The 22,162-nt window shown below is 46.7% G+C and overlaps 1 protein-coding gene across 4 annotated transcripts in view; it reads right to left on the bottom strand.

Annotated features, from left to right (window-relative positions):
• The window catches only part of RALYL (RALY RNA binding protein like), a 571,820-nt gene that overhangs the window by 25,307 nt on the left and 524,351 nt on the right, over positions 1-22,162 (bottom strand). For all 4 annotated transcript variants that reach the window (XM_036337432.1, XM_036337429.1, XM_036337428.1 and 1 more), the window contains one exon: positions 10,009-10,181. In XM_036337432.1, the coding sequence (XP_036193325.1) occupies positions 10,009-10,181 (173 nt within the window). The remainder of the gene's footprint in view (positions 1-10,008; positions 10,182-22,162) is intronic.

Here is a 22,162-nt window from a genome sequence, read left to right as displayed (position 1 = left end):
CTTTCTTTTATATTTGATGCCCTTTGCCCTCTTCACTCTCCCCTCTCCTCTCTTCCCCTCTGGTAACCACCATTCTGTCATGTGTCTATGAGTTTGTTTGTTTGTTGCTTTCTGTTTTATATCCCACTTAGGTATAAAACCATATGGTTCTTGTGAGATAGACATTTTTATAAAGTAGTAGCAGCAAGGAGGTGAGTATGCTGCCAGGAGTTTGTGTGAGTTGTGAGGATACCAGAGAGGTTTCTAGAAGGGTGTGGCATTAGGGCTGAGTGTTGAAATCAAAGCGGATGTTCCTTAGGATGAGAAACGGAATGACACCCCAGAAAGACTAATCCCCGCCCCCAGCCCTCACCTCCAGATGCAATGACACAGAGTGTCCTCTTGCACGAGGCTTCTTGTTTCTCAGATCTGTCCACACTGCCACCTGGCTCAGTGGCAGTTCCCTCTATTGACCAGTAGTGTTCTTTGATGGACATAACACCTCTCTGCAAACCCATTTTCCAACTGGTGGGTTGTGTGGCGTTTTGGATATTGTGAGTAGAGCTGCTAAGGCATTCTTCTACAAGAACCTTCTAGACACACACTTTCATTTCTGTTGGAGGCTCAGGAGTGTAAATGCTGGCTCATTATGTTTATTAAAAATTGCTGGACAGTTCTAAATGGTTGCACCATTATATCTGCCCACCAATCGCGTTGGAGAGTTTCAGCATTCCACATCTTTGCCAATACTTTACCATGTCAGTTTTGGCCATTCTGGGCCATGTGCAGCGTTACCTTATTGTGGTTAAATTTGTATTTTCCTGAAGACAAATGATTCTGAGTGGGTTCCCTGTGCTCACTTCTTTTTTGGTGAAGTTTCCACTTGTCCTTCTTCCTCATGGACCATGAGCTCTGTGTCCAGGGCTCTCAACCCTGGCTACACAGGAAAACATCTCTGGACTCTTGGTTAGGCTGCACCCCAAGGACTCTTGATTTTATTGCCATGGCTGGAAACATATATCTTTGGTATTTATGACAAAGTATTTTGGTGATTCTATGTGCATCTAGGCTGGAGGGTTCTGGCCCTGCAGTCCAGTGGCTCTCAAATTTCTAGAGGCATCAGAATCACCAGGAAACACAGAGTGACCGGGCAACTCCTTAACACGCTGATTGCTGAGGTCCACCCTCCGAGTCTCATTCAGAGACACTGGGTTAGAGCCTGAGACTTTGTTTTCGTCTGAGAATTTGCATTTCCAGCAAGCTTCCACTGATAGGATGCCGCTGGCCCTGGGACCACCCCTGAGACTTACTGCTGTAGACACACTCACCAGCCAGCTCTCAGCACACTCGGAGTTCCTTCAAGGCTTCCTTCCCGTGTATCTATTATCTGTTGGCAATGCCCTCTAACCCTTCGCTTTCCCCGCACATGTTTCTTCATTTTTTCAGAACCCGCTCGAATGTCACAACCTTTGAGAAGTCTGTCCAGCTTCTGTTATTTCACATCCCACTCATCGTGATGCTTCATGTGGTAATTGCACTTTTCAGTTTTGTTACTATCTGTTTCTGTGTTGTGACTTCAGCATGCCTCTCCTACCCAGTAAACGTTCTATAACATCAGAAGCCAGCAGGCTTTGTTCTTAGAATCTTTGGTGACTAAATATGTGGCACATTACTGAGTTTCCACTATTTTATTTAAAAATGTTTTGGTTGTTGTTTTAATGAATGAATGGTTGGATAACTATAGAAAACGAGATATATAAGGCTTTCAATATGCTCAAATTCTTAAAAACGACAATTGACCATCTGTTACTAAGTTGGTGGCCAGATCACATGAGCCAAAGAACAAATCTATGGCAAAAACTAAAATAAAAGCCATATATCATCACAGGGTACAGTTCACATTATCTTAAAAAAAAGTCATAAGAAGAAAACTTGAAATGAAATATTTTTGAATTGAGTAAGCCAGCAAGCATAAAATGGAAGAAAGATTTAACCAGATGAAAGGGAAGTATAATTATACTTAGAATATTGCATTTGCTTCCTGAAGACTTTCTTATCAAGTAAGAAGTGCATAGTCTCCAGAGACTTGGAAGGCATAAAGTTCCATGTGAGGATTATGTTGCTGGAAACGTAATGCTTTATTGAGAGCTTCATGTGGAAGAGAGGTGATGATCATCCAATTATGATAACGATGGCTGCAAATTCCTTGCTCATGTTGTCTCAGAGTCTTTGTTCCATGAAGTTCATTTAGTCCATCCAAGAGCCCTGTGAGATGGGTATTTCCATTCCAGTTTCACAGACGACAACACAGAGGCTGAAAGAAGCTAAAAAATTAGTTCCAGGCAAGCATTCCTATATGCATGAAGGTTGCCAGAGGTATTACAGGAAGTCCAAGTTGAATTTCAGTTTCTAACAAATGGGACATAATTGTTTTTGTTAGAAGTATGTCCCGTGTAATATGTGTGACATGATTACACGATTATATTAGAGAACTAATTGTTTATCTGAAATTAAGATTTCACAGGGTGTCCTGTAACTTTATGTGCTAAATCTGAAAATCCTGCTTCTTTTTAACTGCAGAAAAACCTGCCAATTGCATTGCATGTCCAATTTACTTTCATGAAATTCATGGGATTAGAGAGGGAAAGGAGAGGATCAGGGAGAAAATGGAGATCAGAGAGGGAAAGGAGAGGATCAAGGAGAAAATGGAGATCAGAGAGGGAAAGGAGAGGATCAGGGTGAGAAGGGAGGAGGTCAGGGAGGAGGGGAGAAGATGAGGGAAGGAGGGAAGGAGACCAGGGAGGGAGGGGAGGAGACCATGGAGGGAGGGGAGGAGACCAGGGAGGGAGGGGAGGAGACCAGGGAGGGAGGGGAGGAGACCAGGGAGGGAGGGGAGGAGACCAGGGAGGGAGGGGAGGAGACCAGGGAGGGTGGGGAGGAGACCAGAGAGAGAGGGGAGGAGACCAGGGAGGGAGGGGAGGAGACCAGAGAGAGAGGGGAGGAGACCAGGGAGGGAGGGGAGGAGACCAAGGAGGGAGGGAAGGAGACCAGAGAGAGAGGGGAGGAGATCAGAAAGAGAGCAGGGAAAATCAGCGAGATGAATTTCTACTCTGAGGGAGGTGGGCAGCTTTGAAGAGTCTTTTTTTTAAATATATATTTTTTATTGTTGATAGTATTACAGATATCTCCCATTTTCCCCCTTTCCTCACTCACACAATCTTTTTTTTTGAATTTTATGTAAAGTTTCCTTTTCTTTTTATTTCCTTAATCTTTATTGTTGAGATTATTACAGATGTCCCTCTTTTCCCCCCCATAGCTCCCCTCCACCCAGTTCCCACCCCACCCCAGGCCCTGGCCACCCTATTCTCTGTGTCCATAGGCACTGCATACATGCAGATAAGATCTTTGTCTAATCTCTTCCTGCACATCCCCACACCCCCTTCCCTCTGAGAATCCTCAGTCTGTTCCACTGATTCTATTCCATTCACCAGTTTATTCTGTTCATCAGATTTTTTATTCATTTGATTTTTAGATTTACTTGTTAATAGATATGTATTTGTTGTAACTTTGCTTATAATTTTTTATCTTTACCTTTTTCTTCTTCTTCCTCTTCTTAAAGAATATCCTTCAGCATTTCATATAATACTGGTTTGGTGGTGATGAACTCCTTTAGCTTTTTCTTATCTATGAAGCTCTTTATCTGACCTTCAATTCTAAATGATAGCTTTGCTGGATAGAGTAATCTTGGTTGTAGGTTCTTGCTATTCATCACTTTGAATATTTCTTTCCACTTCCTTCTGGCCTGCATAGTTTCTGTTGAGAAATCAGCTGACAGTTGTATAGGTACTCCCTTGCAGGTAACTAACTGTTTTTCTCTTGCTGATTCTCTCTTTGACTTTTGCTCTTGGCATTTTAATTATGATGTGTCTTGGTGTGGTCCTCTTTGGGTTTCTCTTGTTTGGGGTTCTCTGTGCTTCGTGGACTTGTAAGTCTATTTCTTTCACCAGGTAGGGGAAGTTTTCTGTCATTATTTCTTCAAATAGGTTTTCAATATCTTGCTCTCTCTCTTCTTCTGGCACCCCCATAATTCGGATGTTGGTACACTTAAAGTTGTCCCAAAGGCTGCTTACATTATCTTCATATTTTTGGATTCTTTTTCCTTTTTGCTCTTCTGGTTGGGTGTTTTTTGCTTCCTTGTATTTCAAATCATTGACTTGATTCTTGGGATTCTCTAGTCTACTGTTGAATCCCTATATGTTATTCTTTATTTCAGTCAGTGTATGCTTAATTTCTGACTGGTCCTTTTCCATACTTTTGGCATTCTCATTAAGATCCTTGAAGGTCTTACTAAGTTCCTCAAAGGTTTCTAGAAGATTCTTTAGTAACCTTATAACTGTGGTTTTGAACTCTATATCCAGTAGTTTGCTTTCTTCCATGTCTTTCATTTGTGACATGTTTCTTTGTCTCCACATTTTGGCTGCTTCGCTGTGTTTGTTTCTATGTATTGGGTAAAGCTGCTATGCTTCATTGAGTTGATAGAGTGGCTTTGTGTAGTAGGTGTCATATAAGGCCCAGTGACTCAGCCTCCCCATTCACCTGAGGTAGACAGTCTTGGTGCACCCCTTTGTGGGCAGTGTGCACAATCTTGTTGTAGTTGAGCCTTGATTTCTGGAAGGAATTGACCTCCAGGCCAATTAGCTGTGGGGACCAGCTGCAACTACAGTGGGAGAGCTGCTGTGCAGGAGATACCCTTATGGGGCAGGATTTGCTTCAGTGGAGCTTTGGTGCTCACTGAGTCTCCCCCTTGAGTGTGTCACTTATGGATGTGAAGAGTTGTAATCTGGTATGGTCTCACACTGACCACTGGGTACACTGGCTCTTGGGGGGTACAAAGTCAGCCACTGCCTGGGGCCACCCAGCAGGAGCTACAGAGAGATCTGTAGATTCCTCCTTTTTGTATCGTGTTTGGAAGTGCCCAGATGAGGCCCAGCTTTGAAGCAAGGCAGACTGGTACTGGTGCCGGCCTTTGGCTTTTTATTAATAGCTTTGGGGCTCCCTGACCCAGCTGCAGCTTATTTGACAGGTTTTAGGCTGAGAAAGGACATGCCATTCATATGCAAAAGCCGCTGAACACAGCTTGGGTGGGGTTGTAAATTGGGTGGGGCGGTGTCTCAGGGAATCTTCAGGGCAAAGCAAACAGAAATCGCTGTCAACAGATGGAAGTACATACCATGTTCATGGATTGGTAGAATCAACATCATGAAAATGTCCATACTATCCAAAGCAATCTATAAATTCAACACACTTCCCATTAAAATACCAATGGCATATTTCACAGACCTACAACGAACTTTCCAAAAATTCATCTGGAATAAAAAAAACCCCCAAATAGCTGCAGCAATCCTAAGAAAGAAGAACAAAGTAGGTGGGATCTCAATACCAGATATCAAGCTGTATTACAAAGCCACTGTTCTCAAAACTGCCTGGTACTGGCACAAGAACAGACATATAGACCAATGGAATAGAATAGAGAATCCAGAAATCGACCCTAACCAATATGCTCAATTAATATTTGACAAAGGAGGCAAGAACATACAATGAAGTCAAGACAGTCTCTTCAATAAATGGTGTTGGGAAAATTGAACAGATACATGCCAAAAAATGAAACTAGACCACCAACTTACAGCATACACAAAAATAAACTCAAAATGGATAAAGGACTTAAATGTAAGATGGGAAACCATAAAAATACTAGAGGAACCCAAAAGCAACAAAATCTCAGACATATGCCGAAGCAATTTCTTCACTGATACTGCTCCTAGGGCATTGGAAACTAAAGAGAAAATAAACAAATGGGACTACATCACAATAAAAAGCTTCTGCACAGCAAAAGACACCATCAACAAAACAACGAGAAAACCCACTGTGTGGGAAAACATATTTGCCAGTGTTATCACCAATAAGGGTTTAATCTCCAACATTTATAGGGAACTCATACAACTTAACAAAAGGAAGACAAACAATCCAATAAAAAAAAATGTGCAAAGGACCTAAATAGACGCCTTTCAAAAGAGGACATACAGAAGGCCAAGAGACATATGAAAACATGCTCAAAGTCACTAATAATCTGAGAGATGCAAATCAATATAGCAATGAGGTATCATCTCACACCTGTCAGACTGGCTATCATCAACAAATCAACAAACGACAAGTGCTGGAGAGGATGCAGAGAAGAGGGAACTCTCGTGCACTGCTGGTAGGAATGCAGACTGGTGCAGCCACTATGGAAGACAGTATGGAGTTTCCTCAAAAAGTTAAAAATGGAACTCCCATTTGACCCAGTGATCCCACTTCTAGGAATATATCCCAAGAAACTAGAAACACCAATCAGAAAGGATATATGCATCCCTATGTTTTTGGCAGCACAATTTACCATAGCAAAGATCTGGAAACAGCCTAAGTGCCCATCAGTAGATGAATGGATTAGAAAACTGTGGTACATCTACACAATGGAATACTATGCTGCAGTAAAAAAGAAGGAATTCTTACCATTTGCAACAGCATGGATGGAACTGGAGAGCATTATGGTAAGTGAAATAAGCCAGTCAATGAAAGAAAAATACCACATGATCTCACTCATTTATGGATAATAAAGACCATTATAAACTGATGAACAAAAATAGATACAGAGGCAGAGCTGCCTCGAACAGACTGTCAAACTACAGCAGGAAGGCTGGGGAGGGTGGGAGGGCAGGAGGCGGGTGGGTAAGAGATCAACCGAAGGACTTGTATGCATGTATATAAGCATAACCAATGGACATAAGACATTGGGGGGTAGGGGAGGCCGGGGAATGTCAAGGGGTGGGGGAAGGAGACATATGTCATACTCTTTGTAATACTTTAAGCAATAAACAAAAAGAAAAAAAAAAAAAAAAAAAAAGAAATGGCTGCCAGTCAGCCCTACACTGGGGAGGTCTCAGCACAGAAACAATGACCACTGTGAACACCTCTGTCTGGAAGAAAGCCACCCCCACATTCCTTCCCTGAAGCCAGACAGTCCAATTTCTCCTTGTATGTGTCTGGGTCCCCCAGAGCCTCACCAGGCACTGGAGCTCAGAGCAAGCAGAAACTTGTAAGTTCAGTTTGTAGTGCCAGCCTTTTAAGAGGAGGAGCTGAGTCTCCAGCAGCCTCTGTGTCACTGAGCCCCAATTCATGCTGGTTTTTACAGCCCATAGTTCTTACTGCTTGTAGGGATTTCTTTCCCCAGCTCTGGAACCCTGGGCTGGGGGCCTGGTGTGGGGCTCGGACCCTTTGCTCCTCTGGGCGGCCTCTGTAGAGGCGATCTCCCTCCTGATTATAAAAGCTGCATACATGGGTGCCGGACCAGCCCATTCCGTGCCTCCGCACCTCCTACTAGTCTCAATGCGCTTTCTTCTTTACTTCTCTAGTTGTAGGACTTCCACTCAGCCAGCTTTTCTGTGGTTCTGGATGATAGTTGTTCTGTATTTTAGTTGTAATTTTGATGTGGTTGTGGGAGGTAGCAAGTACAGGTGTTTACCTATTCTGCCATCTTGATTCCTCTGTTGGAGAGTCTTAAGCAGAATGACCTGCCTAGCTCAGGGCTAACAGGACCACACTGGCTGCTGCTTGGGGACCAGTGTGAAGAGGGACAGGGCAGAAGGGGGTGACCTGCACATGCTCAGGCAGAAGCTCCATGGTGGGCTGGGTGGGTTCCAGTTTCAGGCGGTGGTGCTCTGGGCTCTGGGAGCTGACTCCAGCTTGGAGCTGGGGACAGGGCTTCATTCTCTGAGCTTTCATTTGAACCCCAGTGTGGTTTTACACTGGGACCTGAGAGAACCTGAGGGATCTGCCCTAAGGGCACCTTGGGGTACAAGTGCCCTTCCACAAAGCACAAACTGAGGGTGCCTGCTCTGCCCAGGCCTGTGCTAGACCATCACTCACACAGCGGTCCTTGGTCAGGCAGGGGTTGTCTCCTGTCACCACAAGTTCTCTCTCCACCAGCAGCTTCCTCCCAGCATCCTCACCATTTACACTTGGACTTGATTCTAAGTGAGATGATCAAAGGCACTGCAAGGTTTTAAGCCAGGGAGTGGCATGATTGGATGTACAGTTTAAATCGATTTCTATTCTTCTTGTGTGGAGAATGGATTGCACGGCTGACATGGTGATAGGACTAGCTTTGGGCTGTGATTTGGAGGTAGAATTAATGGGGAGGGTAGAGGGAATCAGAGGTAATGCTAGTCCTTTGGTTTTAATAATGGGATGATGACATTTTAAAAAAATATATTTTGAGTTTAGACAGGAATGGAGAGGGAGAGAGAGATAGAAACATTAAGGATGAGAGAGAATCATTGATGCCTCCTGCACTCCCCCTACTGAGGATCAAGCCTGCAACCCAGGCATATGCCCTGACCAGGAATCGAACCCAGGACCCTTCAGGCCCCAGGCCGACACTCTATCCACTGAGCCAAACCAGCTAGGGTTACTTTTTTTTTTTTTTTTTTTACGAGAATGAGGAAGACAGGAAAGGAATAAATTGGCTGGAAAAACATCAAGACTGCCTGGTGTGTCACATTTCATTGTTCATTGGAGACCTATGAGGAAACAGGTATGTGAATACTGGAGTCTAGACTTCCAGGAGGAGATCAGGACTAGAAATCCAGGTTTGGGAAGCTCTGGCCTATACATACTATTTGAAGCTCTGGTATTTGAGGTCACCCTGGGAGAGTGTGCCGAACGAGGAGGTGGCCCACGACAAGGTCTGGGCTGCTCCAATATTTAAAATGGGGTCTGGAGGGAAAGTTACCAGCGGAGGAAACTGAGAATGAGCAACTGGTAACCAACTCTCAGCCCAACGCTGCTGAGCAGTGAGTTGAAGTCAGAACAGAAGGTAAGCATTGGGAATGGCGGCGGGGGCCTGCAGGTGCCTCGGGGAGAGCAGGAGTCTGACTGGGCAGGCTGAGGAAACCTGAGGAGAAGCCCAGAAACTTCGTCCCTCTTCATTCTGGTCCCTGCTCAACAGACTCCTAACATCAAAACAATTCCAAGAAAGCTCCTTAAGTCCTTCAAACGGATGCAGTCTTTTGTAGAAATAAGGGTGAATGTTAATGGCTGATCTTGGAAAAGTTTAAGTGAAGATGCCGTGCAATTTAGACAGAGCTGGAATGTTAAAAACCAATATTGAGTTACATAAATAAAATATTGATGGGGTGATTATTCCATTGATGTTTGAGAGTTCACCACACACACACACACACACACACACACACACACACACACACACACTGTTATTAGTCAGCCCCTTAGGCTAGAATACCTAATTTCATGGCTGATAAAATATAAGAATGAGCATGCCCCTCAGCATGTATTTACCAAGTCCCCGGCGTGTTATGGGAAAGAGGACATCTGGAGACGAGCAGTGTAATGATGGCAACAGTGGGAACATAAAATGTGCAAAATGAAGTCTCAGCTAAGTCCCCAACTCATCAGACTGGCTGCTCAGCTGCACAGGCCCAGCTGATGGGACCGGCTGTGAACCAGGGGGTCACCTCAGTGAGCGAGTGCAGGAAGGACGGCTGGCCTGTGGCTAGCAGAGACAGTCAGCTCAGTGGACATGGCTGGATAAGAGGGGCACTGGGCATCTTCCCATAAGTGGTCTGTTACTGGGAGCTTATATCCACATACAGTTGAAGTGCAATTCAACTGAATACACACAAGGTTGCTTTCATGATGGAGCATTTGGGAAAAAGAATCTTCCTTTTGGGACTTGAAGTATATCTAATCGCATGCATCCTATTTCCATTTCTTCATGGACTCCCTCGTGCTTCACGTTAGCAAAGATGTGTTGAGCACTTATCTGTGCAAAGCACTGGACTGACGCTGCCTTAAACAAATGCACAGAAGAAAGAAACTAGCCCCGAATATTGAATTTTTCTCCTAAACCGAATGAGCTGCTGACAGGCTGGTGCTGTTCCCAATGGGCACGGACACCACACGTTTAGTTCCTACCAGTGCGTGGCCCCCATCTTCCTCGAAGTCCTCCTCTACACCGTCAGTCATCTCCTCGCCGTCTGCGTCGGGCCCTCCTTCTGCAGGCTCCTCGGGAGAGTGGTCTGCGTTCTCCGACACACATTCCTCTTGGATCAGCTCTATACTCTCTTCCAATTGCTTCTTCTGAGCTTCTGTGGGGAGGGAGGGGAGAAAGGAAATGATTACTACCTTGGGTTGCTCAGGTGCCATTTGGGTAAACCACGAGAAAAACAAACAGTCTACAGAAGGTACACTACCGCTGAGCTGTGAGGAAGATAAGGTCCTGTGAATTTCAGGCAAATTTATTCAGTCATGTATAATATGTACATATGTCTATTTTACATGTATGCTTACTTATTTTTTAATGGAAATAGAGGAAATTGGGGAATCCAAATGATACTAGTAGATAAAGAATAAAGATTTACATAAATAGCCCAGCTGGTGTGACTCGGAGGTTGAGTGTCAACCAAGGAACCAAGAGGTTGCTGGTTTGATTCCCGGTCAGGGCACATGCATGGGTTGCAGGCTTGATCCCCAGTGTGGGGGGTGCAGGAGGCAGCTGGCCAGTAATTCTCGATCATCATTGATGTTTCTCTCTCTCTCTCCCTTTCCCTTCCTCTCTGAAATGAATAAAAAATATACTTTAAAAAGATGTACATAAATAGATTGATCTTTCTGGCTATACAGGGTGGGGCAAAAGTAGGTTTAGTTTATTCTTTTTTTTTTTGGTTTAGTTTATTCTTGTATTATTTTTTTATTAATGATTGCATTATTTTCCATATGAACAACTGTAAACCTGCTTTTGTCCTTACCTGTATATAGTCCGTTCTAATAAGGATGTTCTCTCTGAGGAGAAAATATATCAAAAATGAGGGGATCAAGTAAAACACAGAGCTTGCTCATTGGAGGAAGGAGGGCAAGAATGCTCACTGAAAGGTTCAAACCTAAGTGAGAAGGACAAAAGCTCACTGGGATAAAAAGCTCAGAAGCAGGTATGTCATCGCTCAGACAACATGTCTAAGTGGATGATCCTTTGAAATTTTAGTCTAAGTCCTGTTGGCAGGTGGGGTTCACCACACAGTTGAGAATCAAGCTCTGGTGTGGGGTGGCCTGAGCTCTGCTTGGAGCCACCTCCTTCCCCAGCTTTGGGAAGTGGGCAGGAGTGAGAGCCCTCCATGAGTCTCAGCTCCTCAGCCTGCAAGCAGGATCTCCACTGTGTAACTCCCAGGGGTTGGAGCAGTAACTCAAAGTGCCTAGTAGAGTCCTTTGCAAACCATAAGTGCTCAACAGACAAAGCAGAGAAGGTCCCAGCAAGGCTCTAAAGTGGTTGTTGTAAGAATTCATATATCTACACTAATAAAAGACAAAGATGCTAATTGACCGTACCTTCGCTATGCTCAAGCCACACCCACCAGCCAATCAGAGCGACTATATGCAAATTGACCAAACCAAGATGGCGGCCAGCAACCACGGAGCTGGAGCAAGCAGGAGGCTTGGTTGCCCCAGTGATGGAGGAAGCCAAGCTTCCCGCCTGCTCTGGCCGGCTGTGGCCTCCACAAAAGGCAACAAAGTTTCAATTATAGAAGCTAAATAAATCCCAGATACCTGCTTCCAGCCAGCCTCCACAGGGAACTTGGGTGGCTGGGGCTGTGGCCAGCCTGCAAACAGCCATGAACCCCTCACCCAGCATGGCCACACCCTCATGGAGTGAAGGTCCCTGCTGGGGGGCTTGGCCAGCCTGCAAACAGCCATCAGCCCCTCACCCAGGGTGGCCAGGCACCCCAGCAGGGTTCCCCAACCTGAAGGGGCTGTGGCCAGCCTGCAAACAGCCATAAACCCCTCACCCAGGCTGGCCAGGCACCCCAGGGGGGACCCCCACCCTGAAGGCGGTGTGGCTAGCCTGAAACTGCCCTCAGCTCCTCATACAGGCTGGCTAGGCACCCCAGCAGGGTCCCCCACCTTGAAGGAGCTGTGGCCAACCTACAAACAGCCATCAGCTCCTCACTCAGGCTGGTCAGGCACCCCAGGGGGGAACCCCACCCTGAAGGGGCTGTGGCCAGCCTGCAAAGAGCCATCAGCCCCTCACCTAGGCTGGCCATAGCCTCATGGGGTAAGGGTCCCCGCTGGGGGGCTGTGGCCAGCCTGCAAACAGCCATCAGCCACTCACCCAGGCTGGCCAGGCACCCCAGCTGATGGCTGTTTGCAGGCTGGACAGGCACTCCAGTGGGGTCCCACACCCTGAAGGGGCTGTGGCCAACCTACAAACAGCCATCAGCTCCTCACCCAAGCTGGCCACACCCTCATGGGGTAAGGGTCCCTGCTGGGGGACTGTGGCCAGCCTGCAAACAGCCATCGGCCACTCACCCAGGCTGGCCAGGCACCCCAGTGAGACCCCCACCCTTATCCGGGACACCCTTCAGGGCAAACCAGCCAGCCCCCACCCATGCACCAGGCCTCTATCCTATATAATAAAAGGGTAATATGCAAATTGATCCTAACAGCAGAGGACTGGGAATCACTGGTCACAATGACACACACCGACCACCAGGGGGCAGACGCTTAATGCAGGAGCTGCCCCCTGGTGGTCAGTGCGCTCCCACAGGGGGAGCTCTGCTCAGCCACAAGCCAGGCTGAGGGCTGCCAGTACAGCGGTGGTGATGGGAGCCTCTCCCGCCCCCTCAGCAGCGCTAAGGATGTCTGACTGCAGCTAGGCCCTCTCCCCGCTGGCAAGTGGACATCCCCCGAGGGCTCCCGGGCTGCCAGAGGTTATGTCTGACTGCCAGCTTAGGCCCATTCCCCCGGGGAGCGGGCCTAAGCCAGCAGGTGGTCATTCCCCAAGGGGTCCTACAAACAGCCATCACCCTCATGGGGTAAGGGTCCCTGCTGGGGGGCTGTGGCCAGACTGTGATAGGGCACTGGCCGGGCTGAGGGACCCTCCCAAGTGCACAAATTTTTGTGCACTGGGCCTCTAGTGTGTGTATATATATATATATATATATATATATATATATATATATATCTCCTATCTAATAAAAGAGAAACATGGTAATTAGCCATACCTCCGCTACCCTTCCCATTGGCTAATCAGGGCGATATGCAAATTAACTGACAGCCAAGATGGCGGCCGGAAGCCAGGCAGCTTGAAGCGAACATGAGGCTTGCTTGCTTCAATGACGGAGGACTCCAACATTCCCCGCCTGCTTTGCCGGCCTCTGAGCTTGCAGTTTGAAACATTGTTACAAATATAGAAGCTAAACAAACTCCGGAAACCTGCTTTCAGCCAGCTGGGATCTCAGAGCTGGAGTTGAAACAGTGTTTGATTTTAGAACCCAAACAAACCAGATACCTGCTTTCAGCAGCTGAGGCCTAAGAGCTGGAGCCAAGCCTCAGAGCTAAAGCTGGCCCAGAATAAAAAAAAAGAAAAAAAAGGAGCGGTTGGGAGCTTCAGTCACCCGCCAGACTGAAAACAGCCCTCAGCCCCTCACCCAGACTGGCCAGGCACCCCAGTGGGGACCCCCACCCTGAAGGGTGTGTGACCAGCTGCAAACAGCCATCATCCCCTCATCCAGGCTGGCCAGGCACCCCAGTGGGGACCCCCACCCTGATCCAGGACACCCTTCAGGGCAAACCAGCTGGCCCCCACCTGTGCACCAGGCCTCTATCCTATATAGTAAAAAGGTAATATGCCTCCCAGCACCGGGATCAGTGGAGCAGCCAGGCCTCCCGGCACCGGGATCAGCATGACAGGGGGCCACGCCCAAACCCCCTGATCGCCCTGCGGCTCTGTGTATGACAGGGGGTGGGGCCACAACCTCCCTATCCGCCCTGCTCTGTTTGTGACAGGGGAAGGTGCCCCAACCCCCTGATCAGCCCTGCTCTGTGCATGATGGGGGGGAGCTCCCCAACCCCCTGATCGCCCTGCTGCTCTGTGTGTGACAGGGTGTGTGGCACCCAAACCCCCCATGGGCCCTGCTCTGTGTGTGACGGGGTAGAGCCATAACCTCCCCATCGGCCCTGCCCTGAGTGTGACAGGGTGCAGTGCCCCAACTCCCCTATCGGCCCTACTCTGTGAGTGACAGGGGGGAGCTCCTCAACCCCCTGATTGGCCCTGCTCTGTGCATGACAAGGGTGAGCTCCCCAACCCCCTGATCGACCCTGCTTTGTGCGTGACAGGGTATGGAGCCCCAAATCCCCTGATGGGCCCTGCTCGGTGAGTGACAAGGGGCAGCGCCCCAACCCCCTGATTGGCCCTGCTCTGTGCATGACAGGAGATGGCGCCGCAACCTCCCCATCGACCCTGCCTTGAGTGTGACAGGGGGCGGTGCCCCAACCCCCCAATCGGCCCTACCCTGAGGGTGACTGAGGGTGGCATCGCAACTTCCCGATCCGCCCTGCTCTGTGCATGACAGGGGGCGGAGCCCCAACTCCCCAATTGGCCCTGCTCTGAGCCCGACCAGGGGTTGCACCTAGGGATTAGGCCTGCCCTCTGCCACCCAGGAGCAGGCCTAAGCCAGCAGGTTGTTATCTCCTGAGGGGTCCCAGACTGCGAGAGGGCACAGGCAGGGCTGAGGGACACGCCTCCCTGCCGAGTGCACAAATTTTTGTGCACCAGGCCTCTAGTATATATATATATATAAATCTATAAAATTGTCATCCAAATCTAATAGGGAAATAAGGAGTTAAACTTAAAAAATGGTTTAATCTAGAGAAGAGGCGCCAAGTAGCTAGATGAAAAGAAAGGCAAATTAGGCAAAAGCTATAGACCCCAAACACCCCGAATTTAACTGCTATTGATCTGGAGCACATTAAGCTAAGTGAGATGAGTCAGACAGACAAAGTCAAGCACTGTATGATATCACTTACATGTGGACTCGAAAAGCCAAACTAGTAAAAAGAGGGAGTACAGTGGCAGTTTCCAGGGCCTGGGGGCAGGGAGAAGATGGCACATGTGCTCTTTAAGAGTAAGAATTTGCAAGGAGTAGTAAGTAAGCCCTGGAGACCCATTGAGTATAGACAACAATATTGTATTATAGTCATCACACTGGCTAAGAGACTAGATCTTAATGATTCTAACCACTAAAGAGGAATGATCACTGTGTAACCTGATGGGGGTGTTAGCTACTCCTGCAATGGCCATTATATTACAATGTATAAATATATTCAACTAACATCTTGTACACCTTAAATCTATACCATGTGATATGTCAAATACATTTTAATAAAAAACAAACAATCAAACACCCCCAAAGAAACAAAATTGCTAGGTTTCATTCATCTCATCTCCCTTCCACATATCACCGCCTTCTCCAGTTCCAGACCTTTAACCTAGGCTCCCCCTGAGAGAGGCTGTGAGGGGCAGACTGGTTTGATCAGTGAAAACTTTGGAATCCTTGCTGGGAGCCACACCTCCTGCTCTCCTGTTGCCTCTGCCATTGCTGGTCCTTGGACCACACGATGGATGTGGACACTCTGGTTTTGTCCCTACATTCTCTTTCTCCTAAGAGTGTTTTTGTACTTATCACCTGATCCCCTCAATTCTGGCCCCTCTAGATGATCATTCTGCTTGTTCAACTGGCCCTCAAGCCCTGACGTGGCATTTCAAGACAGAGATAGAAGTGGAGTTTGGGATTGGACAATTATTCCACTGGGCAGGCCCAGTTACAGGTGAATTTTTTTTCAATAAACACATACAATACTGTAAAAATACTTCATCTCCCTTATGATTTTTTAATAGCATTTTCTTTGCTCTAGACTATTTATTGTAAGCATACAGCGCATAATACATATAACATGCAAAATACATATTAATCAATTGCTTGTATTATTAATAAGACTTCAGTCAATAATAGGCTATGATAGTTGAGTTTTTGACAGGTCACAAGTTACATGTGTATCTTTGACTGTGTGGGGGTCAGTGTCTCTGACCCTGTACATTGAAAATTGTTCCAAATCTTACAACCTTTCCTAAAGCAAAACTTTCTCAATTTTAGGTCATTGTGTTTATTTTTTTGTTAATAAATGGACTCTTGCTTAAAATTGATATTATATTGGGATGTTTTGGTCTAGCATACCCATGTCTTCTCTAGTGGTTTTAGAAATATTGGTTTGAGAACTTTCACTTTTTGATATTGGAAGTGATGTTCTTTTTTTCCCTCTAGAAAAATCTCCGGCTGCAGCAGCATGGTGGGTTTTCAGGGCCTCCCAGGGCCAGACCTGGAAGGTGCGCAGCCTGCACTGGGCTCTGGGTCTGAATTGCTCAGTTGTCTTTGGGGCTGAAGCTGACTTTGCTGATCCTGCTCTGAATGTGATCCCTGCTCCTTTGGATCACTGACGCCTGGACCAAAGGCTCTGACAATTCATCCCACTGCTGTCCTTTGTCTCATTCCTGTTGAAGTTTCCTTGAAACTTGAGCTATTGCCTTCAAGGTCATTGTCCCACTCAAAGGGGATGATAGAGGTGTCAGTCTTTTGTCAAATGAAAAGTACAACACAAGGCAATTTTCGAGACATATTTTGATGTGTTCTGTTCCCCTCACTGAATGCCTAATACAGACAGGAGTTGATATAAGGTATCAGAGAGGATATGGGACCCGTACTTTCTCTGATTACTAGTCCTACTAACCATAATTTTCTTCTGTAAAAGCTGAGCATAAGAAATCTTTCAGAGTTGCTCTATGTGCAAATGAAGAGCAGGGGTGAGCGCCTTCTAAACTGTATAGGCCACACCAACATTTCAGCACAAAAGGCTCTAAATAGTTCTCAAATTGAATTTATTTTGATTACTTCTCCAGACAAATTGTCCATGTCAAAACACTTAATCACTATCAATCATTAAGAATCACATACTCCAAAGACAATTTTGGCTTTGACATGGCCCCTTAATTTTTGTCTACACAGACATAGTGTTTTAAATTATTCTCTGTCTTTTTTTGTATTAATATACAACCTACATGTAATTGCACATGCCCACATGTCCCTACTAACTCAGAGTCTAAAACACCAAAGTGGTGGTGTTTTAATATAGTCCATTGGAAAAAAACCACAACCCTATTCATTAGCTCAAAGCTAAATGCATGGGAGACATGACCTGGGTTGAGAAAAAACTTTAAAGACAATGGCCATCGATTCATAAAGTTTAACAGAACACAGTCAGCCCATGCTTTAGGCCTGTGGTTCCTCCATCTGTGTCATCTCCTTAGTGGGAAATGCCAAGGCCACTAAGCAAATGGGTTCCATGAACGAACTCACACAGGAAGTACATTGGTCAGTTTCACAAGCAGGTCGGACCCCGTAATCATCTTGTTGAAATGGAAAGTAAAAAGCAACTTGTCCTATTTTTATGAATAATTATCTACTTTTATTTCTGCTAGAAATGAGTAATATCCATACCTTCATAACAGTCTCTCTATCTGCATAATCCTTTTCCTACTACCACTTTTACTTTTTATTGTATGAGTATGTGTTGTATGTGTGTATATGTGTGTATGTGGCATGTGTGTGTTGTATGTGTGTATGTGTGTGCGTGCACATGCCCACATGTCCCTACTAGTAAAGCTCCTTTGGGGCAGAAACACTTTCATTATCTTTGTATTTCTGGCGACTAACTCAGAGTCTTACACACAAATTAAATGTAAATGTTTGCGGAATATATTCACGAATTGTTAAGTAACTAAAACATAAATGTCTGGGTGTCATTATTTTCATAGAGTTGGAGTGATTGTTGAATTTGGCTCCGTGGAAGCAAACATATGAATCCAAAGAGAAATTAAAAGCAACCTCCTGGTAAAATTCCACAGCACAGCCGCACACACTAAGTCCAAGTCAAATGTGGGGCCTGAGAGTTCCCAAGAAGAAAATTGTAAATGATGGATTTCAGCAGAAAAAAAAGGCTTATTATGGCTGTAAGTTAGTGAGTGCTCACAAAATGCTGACCATGCAGAATTCACTAACGTTAGGCATTGCAACATCCTGCGGGGTGGGCTTGTTTATTACTTTAAAGATGAAGAAACGGAGTCTCCATCCTCCCAGTAAGATGGCCAGAGTCACACAGTCAATAAATGTAGGAGCTGAAATTCCCACTTAAGGTGTTCCAACTCTAAAAGAAAAAAGGCCTAACTTGACACCAGTAGAGCACTTTGGCTCTCTCCAGTGACCAGAGCATTTTAAATTCAACAATGAATTAGTCTGCTTAGTTTGGGCCTGTGCTGGAGCTGAACAATGACGTCAACCTGAGGAGGGACAGTGACGGGTAAGTCCTCTGTGGGAGATGCGTCGGGCGCCAGCAAGCCTGGAGGGAGATGCATCTTCGATCTCTGTCCTGTGTCTGCCTGTTTTGCCTGCACGTCTCCTTTCTATTTCAAAAGCTACGTGTGATTCAGAAAACAAGTGAGAATATTTAGAATTTATGTTCGAAGCTTGTTTATTAAATTCAGTTTGCTACATAGCTGTTGCCATTAATGTAACTCTGAAACTGGTTGAGCTGGCAATCCAGCTTTTTGACATGCTGGTTAATTGCTAGCTCAGTTTGCTGAGCAGACGGCTGGAGGAATGTTGATACAAAAACAGTGACATTAATCATGGGAGCCAACCCAGTGTCCTGAAAGGATTGTTTCTCACACCAGTATCAACTGTGTTTAGAAAATTCTATATCACAGCTCCTGAATTTCACCCGATGATTCCAATCAATGTCATTTAGAAGATGCGGCTTCTTACGGCTGGTACTACTGACAGGAACACACGTGAGCAGCAGCAAGCTAGAGATGAAACGTCAGTTCCTGAAGCGCATTCCTGGAGAACATGACCTCCAAGCTGTCCACGCGAGGTGCCTCGGATTGTCGAGGTCACCACAAAAGCCATATAAATCGTTTAGAAAAGTACTGAGATATTGTGCTTGTTTAAATGTTGCAATAATTGTAAGGGTGAGATATTACTTTTCCCCATTTTAGTAAATGTTATAAGGCCCTTTCCAGATTTCATGCAGCCACAGAGTCGCTGCTCTTAGTCGGACTAGCTCTCAGGGAGGGGCGAGGCTGTTCTGTCTGGTTCCTAGTCTGCCCTCCACGTGTCGGTGTGAATCCCTCGCCAGGACGAGGAGTCAGGAGGCGCCGGGGAGCCGCAAGCAGGCCAGCTGGTGGTGCGGGTGAAAGTCCTAGCTGACCTTGCCCGTGTTTGCTGATTGACTCCTGGAAGGTAGGTTTCTGTCTCCCACGGATGGTTGCACAACTTGGTAAAATTACTAAGACGTCACTGAATTATACTCTTGAGAGGGGTAAAACTTGTGTTATGTAAAATGCATCTCAATAAAGTTGTTTAAAAAAGAAGGTAGAACAGCGCCAGTGAGAGGTGAGGAGGGTTGAGGGCTGAGAAAGCAGGGGGGGCGGAGTAGAGAGAGCCTGGAAGGAGGATGCTGCTGCACTGGCCACTGAGTGGGCAGAGGTGCTGAGCTCGCGCTGGGATGGCAGGGCTGCTGTCAGCTGATGGGAGGAAGGACTGGGATGGGACTCTATTGGGATGAGAAAGTGAGGAGAGCATCCACTGGAAAGACTGTGACTGAGTGACTTCCCAGGGCCTGAGGCTGCCCGTGGCCGACTCGCTGCAGTTTCTTCCTGACCATGGGCCTGGCCTTTTTCTCGGGGCACTTACTTTAGAGATGTTGCCATGGGAACTCTTACTCTGCCCCTTTGGTATGCAAATCTTTTACAAGTATCCAGACATGTCTTCTCAAGACCTAGAAAGTGTCCCTTTGAAATCTGATCATCAAGAGAGACAGGGTCCCTTCCCAGTGTCAGTGGGAGATGGACACCTACCTTCCCTGCCCACGTGGCTAACACAGATGCTCCTGCTGACCCACCTCCCACTGCTGTCCCCAGTGCTTGTCCATGAGCTCCTCCAGCCGTTAGATGCCCCCGCCCTTCGTTTTAGTGGAGTGGAGCTCAGTTCCCACCCTCCTCACAGCAGTCTTGACCCCTCTTGCCACAGTCTTGAATGACGTCTTCCTTGCCATTTTTTAACGTGTCCAGCTCCAGTTTCCTCCTACAGTTCTCTGAGGGGCAGCACAGGAAGTCTCCACAGCACCTGGAAAAGTTCTGATGGAGTTGTTAAAGACAGCCCCCCCCCCCCCCCCAATTTAGCTTCTTTAAAACATTTAATATTTTCAGTCCGGTATTTCTGAGACTCATTAAGAGAAATAGCACTGTCTGTCCCTCCCTGCTCCCCATTTTCAACTCTTTAAAGTCTTTCTACTCGCTCAGCTTATTCTTTCCGAGATGCCCTCCCAGGTCTTCATCACGCGATGCCATCGCTCCTCCTCCGTCAGTCCGGTGCCCTGTGTGCTGCCACCATCCTCCGGAGGCGGGATTCAGTTCTCCGCCACAGACTCTCCCCTCCCCGCTCACGGGCCTCCTCGTTCCCATCTTTGCTTTCTCCCAGGTTTTCTGGGGGAGTTCCTCCAACTTGTCTTCCTTCCTGTGTTGATTTATTTATTTTGCCATCATGTGTTAATTTCTAAAAAGCTCCTTTACCTGCCATCTGAATCCTCAGTTGATGTTTCAGGCACTTATTTCATGAATCCACTCTTTTCTCGTTCACAAGGTATTAATCAGCATTTTTTCTTGTTTTGTTTTTGAAATTTTATTCTTCCCGCACAATCTCGGTTTCCTCCAATTTGTTTTCTATTTTTGTATTTGCTTTTTATGTTACATCTTTTCTCCTGTCTGTTCCCAGTAACAGTTGGGTGTTAGAGTGCCGGCCGGCAGTGTGTACACGGGGACTGTTTCTGCAGGGTGACCTGTTGACCATTTCATTGGGTGGCACCCATGCCAGCATCTTTAAATCTTTCTTTTATGGCTGGTCATATTCCCAATTGAGAAGTCTTCTAGTGCCTTCCAGGAGCCTGGCTCCTGAGAGGGAGAGAATGCTGGGGGTTTCTAGAGGAATGGTGTAAACTCTTCTCTCTCTGTTTTCAAATGCTCTCCAATCTGTCTAGCAGCCTGAGATCTGCCCTGTTAGCTCTGCTAGAAGACACTTCTTCCTTCTCCTATTGGGCCAGCAGCAGTTGGGAGGATAACGGGTTTCTGGCTCCCCAACGGGCATTCTGCCATGTTTTCTAGAGGAAGATGGTTGCCTTCATGCTGAGATTTGGGGGAGTCGGGTGATTAAAACCGGACCCAGGTTGCGCGGGTGTGCTGAGTCTGGTCCACTTGTCCATCGGCCCAGCCCCCACAGCTGGGTCCTCATTGTCCTTAAGACGAGGGGTTTTCAGTTTAAAAATCCCATCACACATTTGATACAGTTTCAGGAGGGAGCAGGGCTCAGTTCTTGTGTTTGCTCATTTGTAACAAGAAGCATCAGCAATCTGATCCAAACTGTCAATGACAGGAAGGTATCAGAACAGAAACGAGGTCACGCTATAGGTGGCAACCCGGTCACACTGAAGCAGCGCCCTCCCTCTGAGAGCCACAGTCTGTGGCCAGAGAAGAGAGATGGCGATGGGTCAAGATGCAGAGTCCAATTACTGCGAAGCAGCTGAAGGAATTCCTGAGACTTATCTGGAGTAAAGAAGGCTGCAAAGGTGCTGTGACCAAAATCTGAACCCAGCTAAGTCTGTGGCCAATTATATTGACACTAGAGGCCTGTTGCACGAAAAGATTTGTGCAATAGGCTTTCCCTTCCCCTGGCTGCCAGCACCGGTTTTCCTCCGGCACCTGGGACCCAGGCCTTCACTTTGGCTGGAGCCGCCTTCAAGCCTTTGCTGCCCCGCCCGGCCGCCCGGGGTCGGGTCGCACACGGGACGCCCGCTGCCCCAGGTCTCAGATAGCAGGCCTGGATGGCGGCAGGGCAGGCTGGATGGCACTGTCCGCCCTGCCTGCAGTATGCAAATTAGCCGCCATCTTTGTTGGCAGTTAATTTGCATATCTCGCTGATTAGCCAATGGGAGGCGTAGCGAAGGTACAGTCAATTACCATGTTTGTCTATTATTAGATAGGATTCTGTTCAAAGGTTTAGGAAGGCGAGGGTATTTTAGCTCCTTTTAAATATTTCATTGGCTGTTACCTTCACAAGGGATTGGACATTAAGCTTGGTTTCAGGGGACATAAAAGGGGAACTGAAACGAGTGAAAGCAGCAGACATTTAGT

This window comes from Myotis myotis, unplaced genomic scaffold (genome assembly GCF_014108235.1).
Source record: "Myotis myotis isolate mMyoMyo1 unplaced genomic scaffold, mMyoMyo1.p scaffold_m19_p_16, whole genome shotgun sequence".
Taxonomy (NCBI): Eukaryota; Metazoa; Chordata; class Mammalia; order Chiroptera; family Vespertilionidae; genus Myotis; species Myotis myotis.
This window is presented reverse-complemented; position numbering and strand designations above follow the sequence as displayed.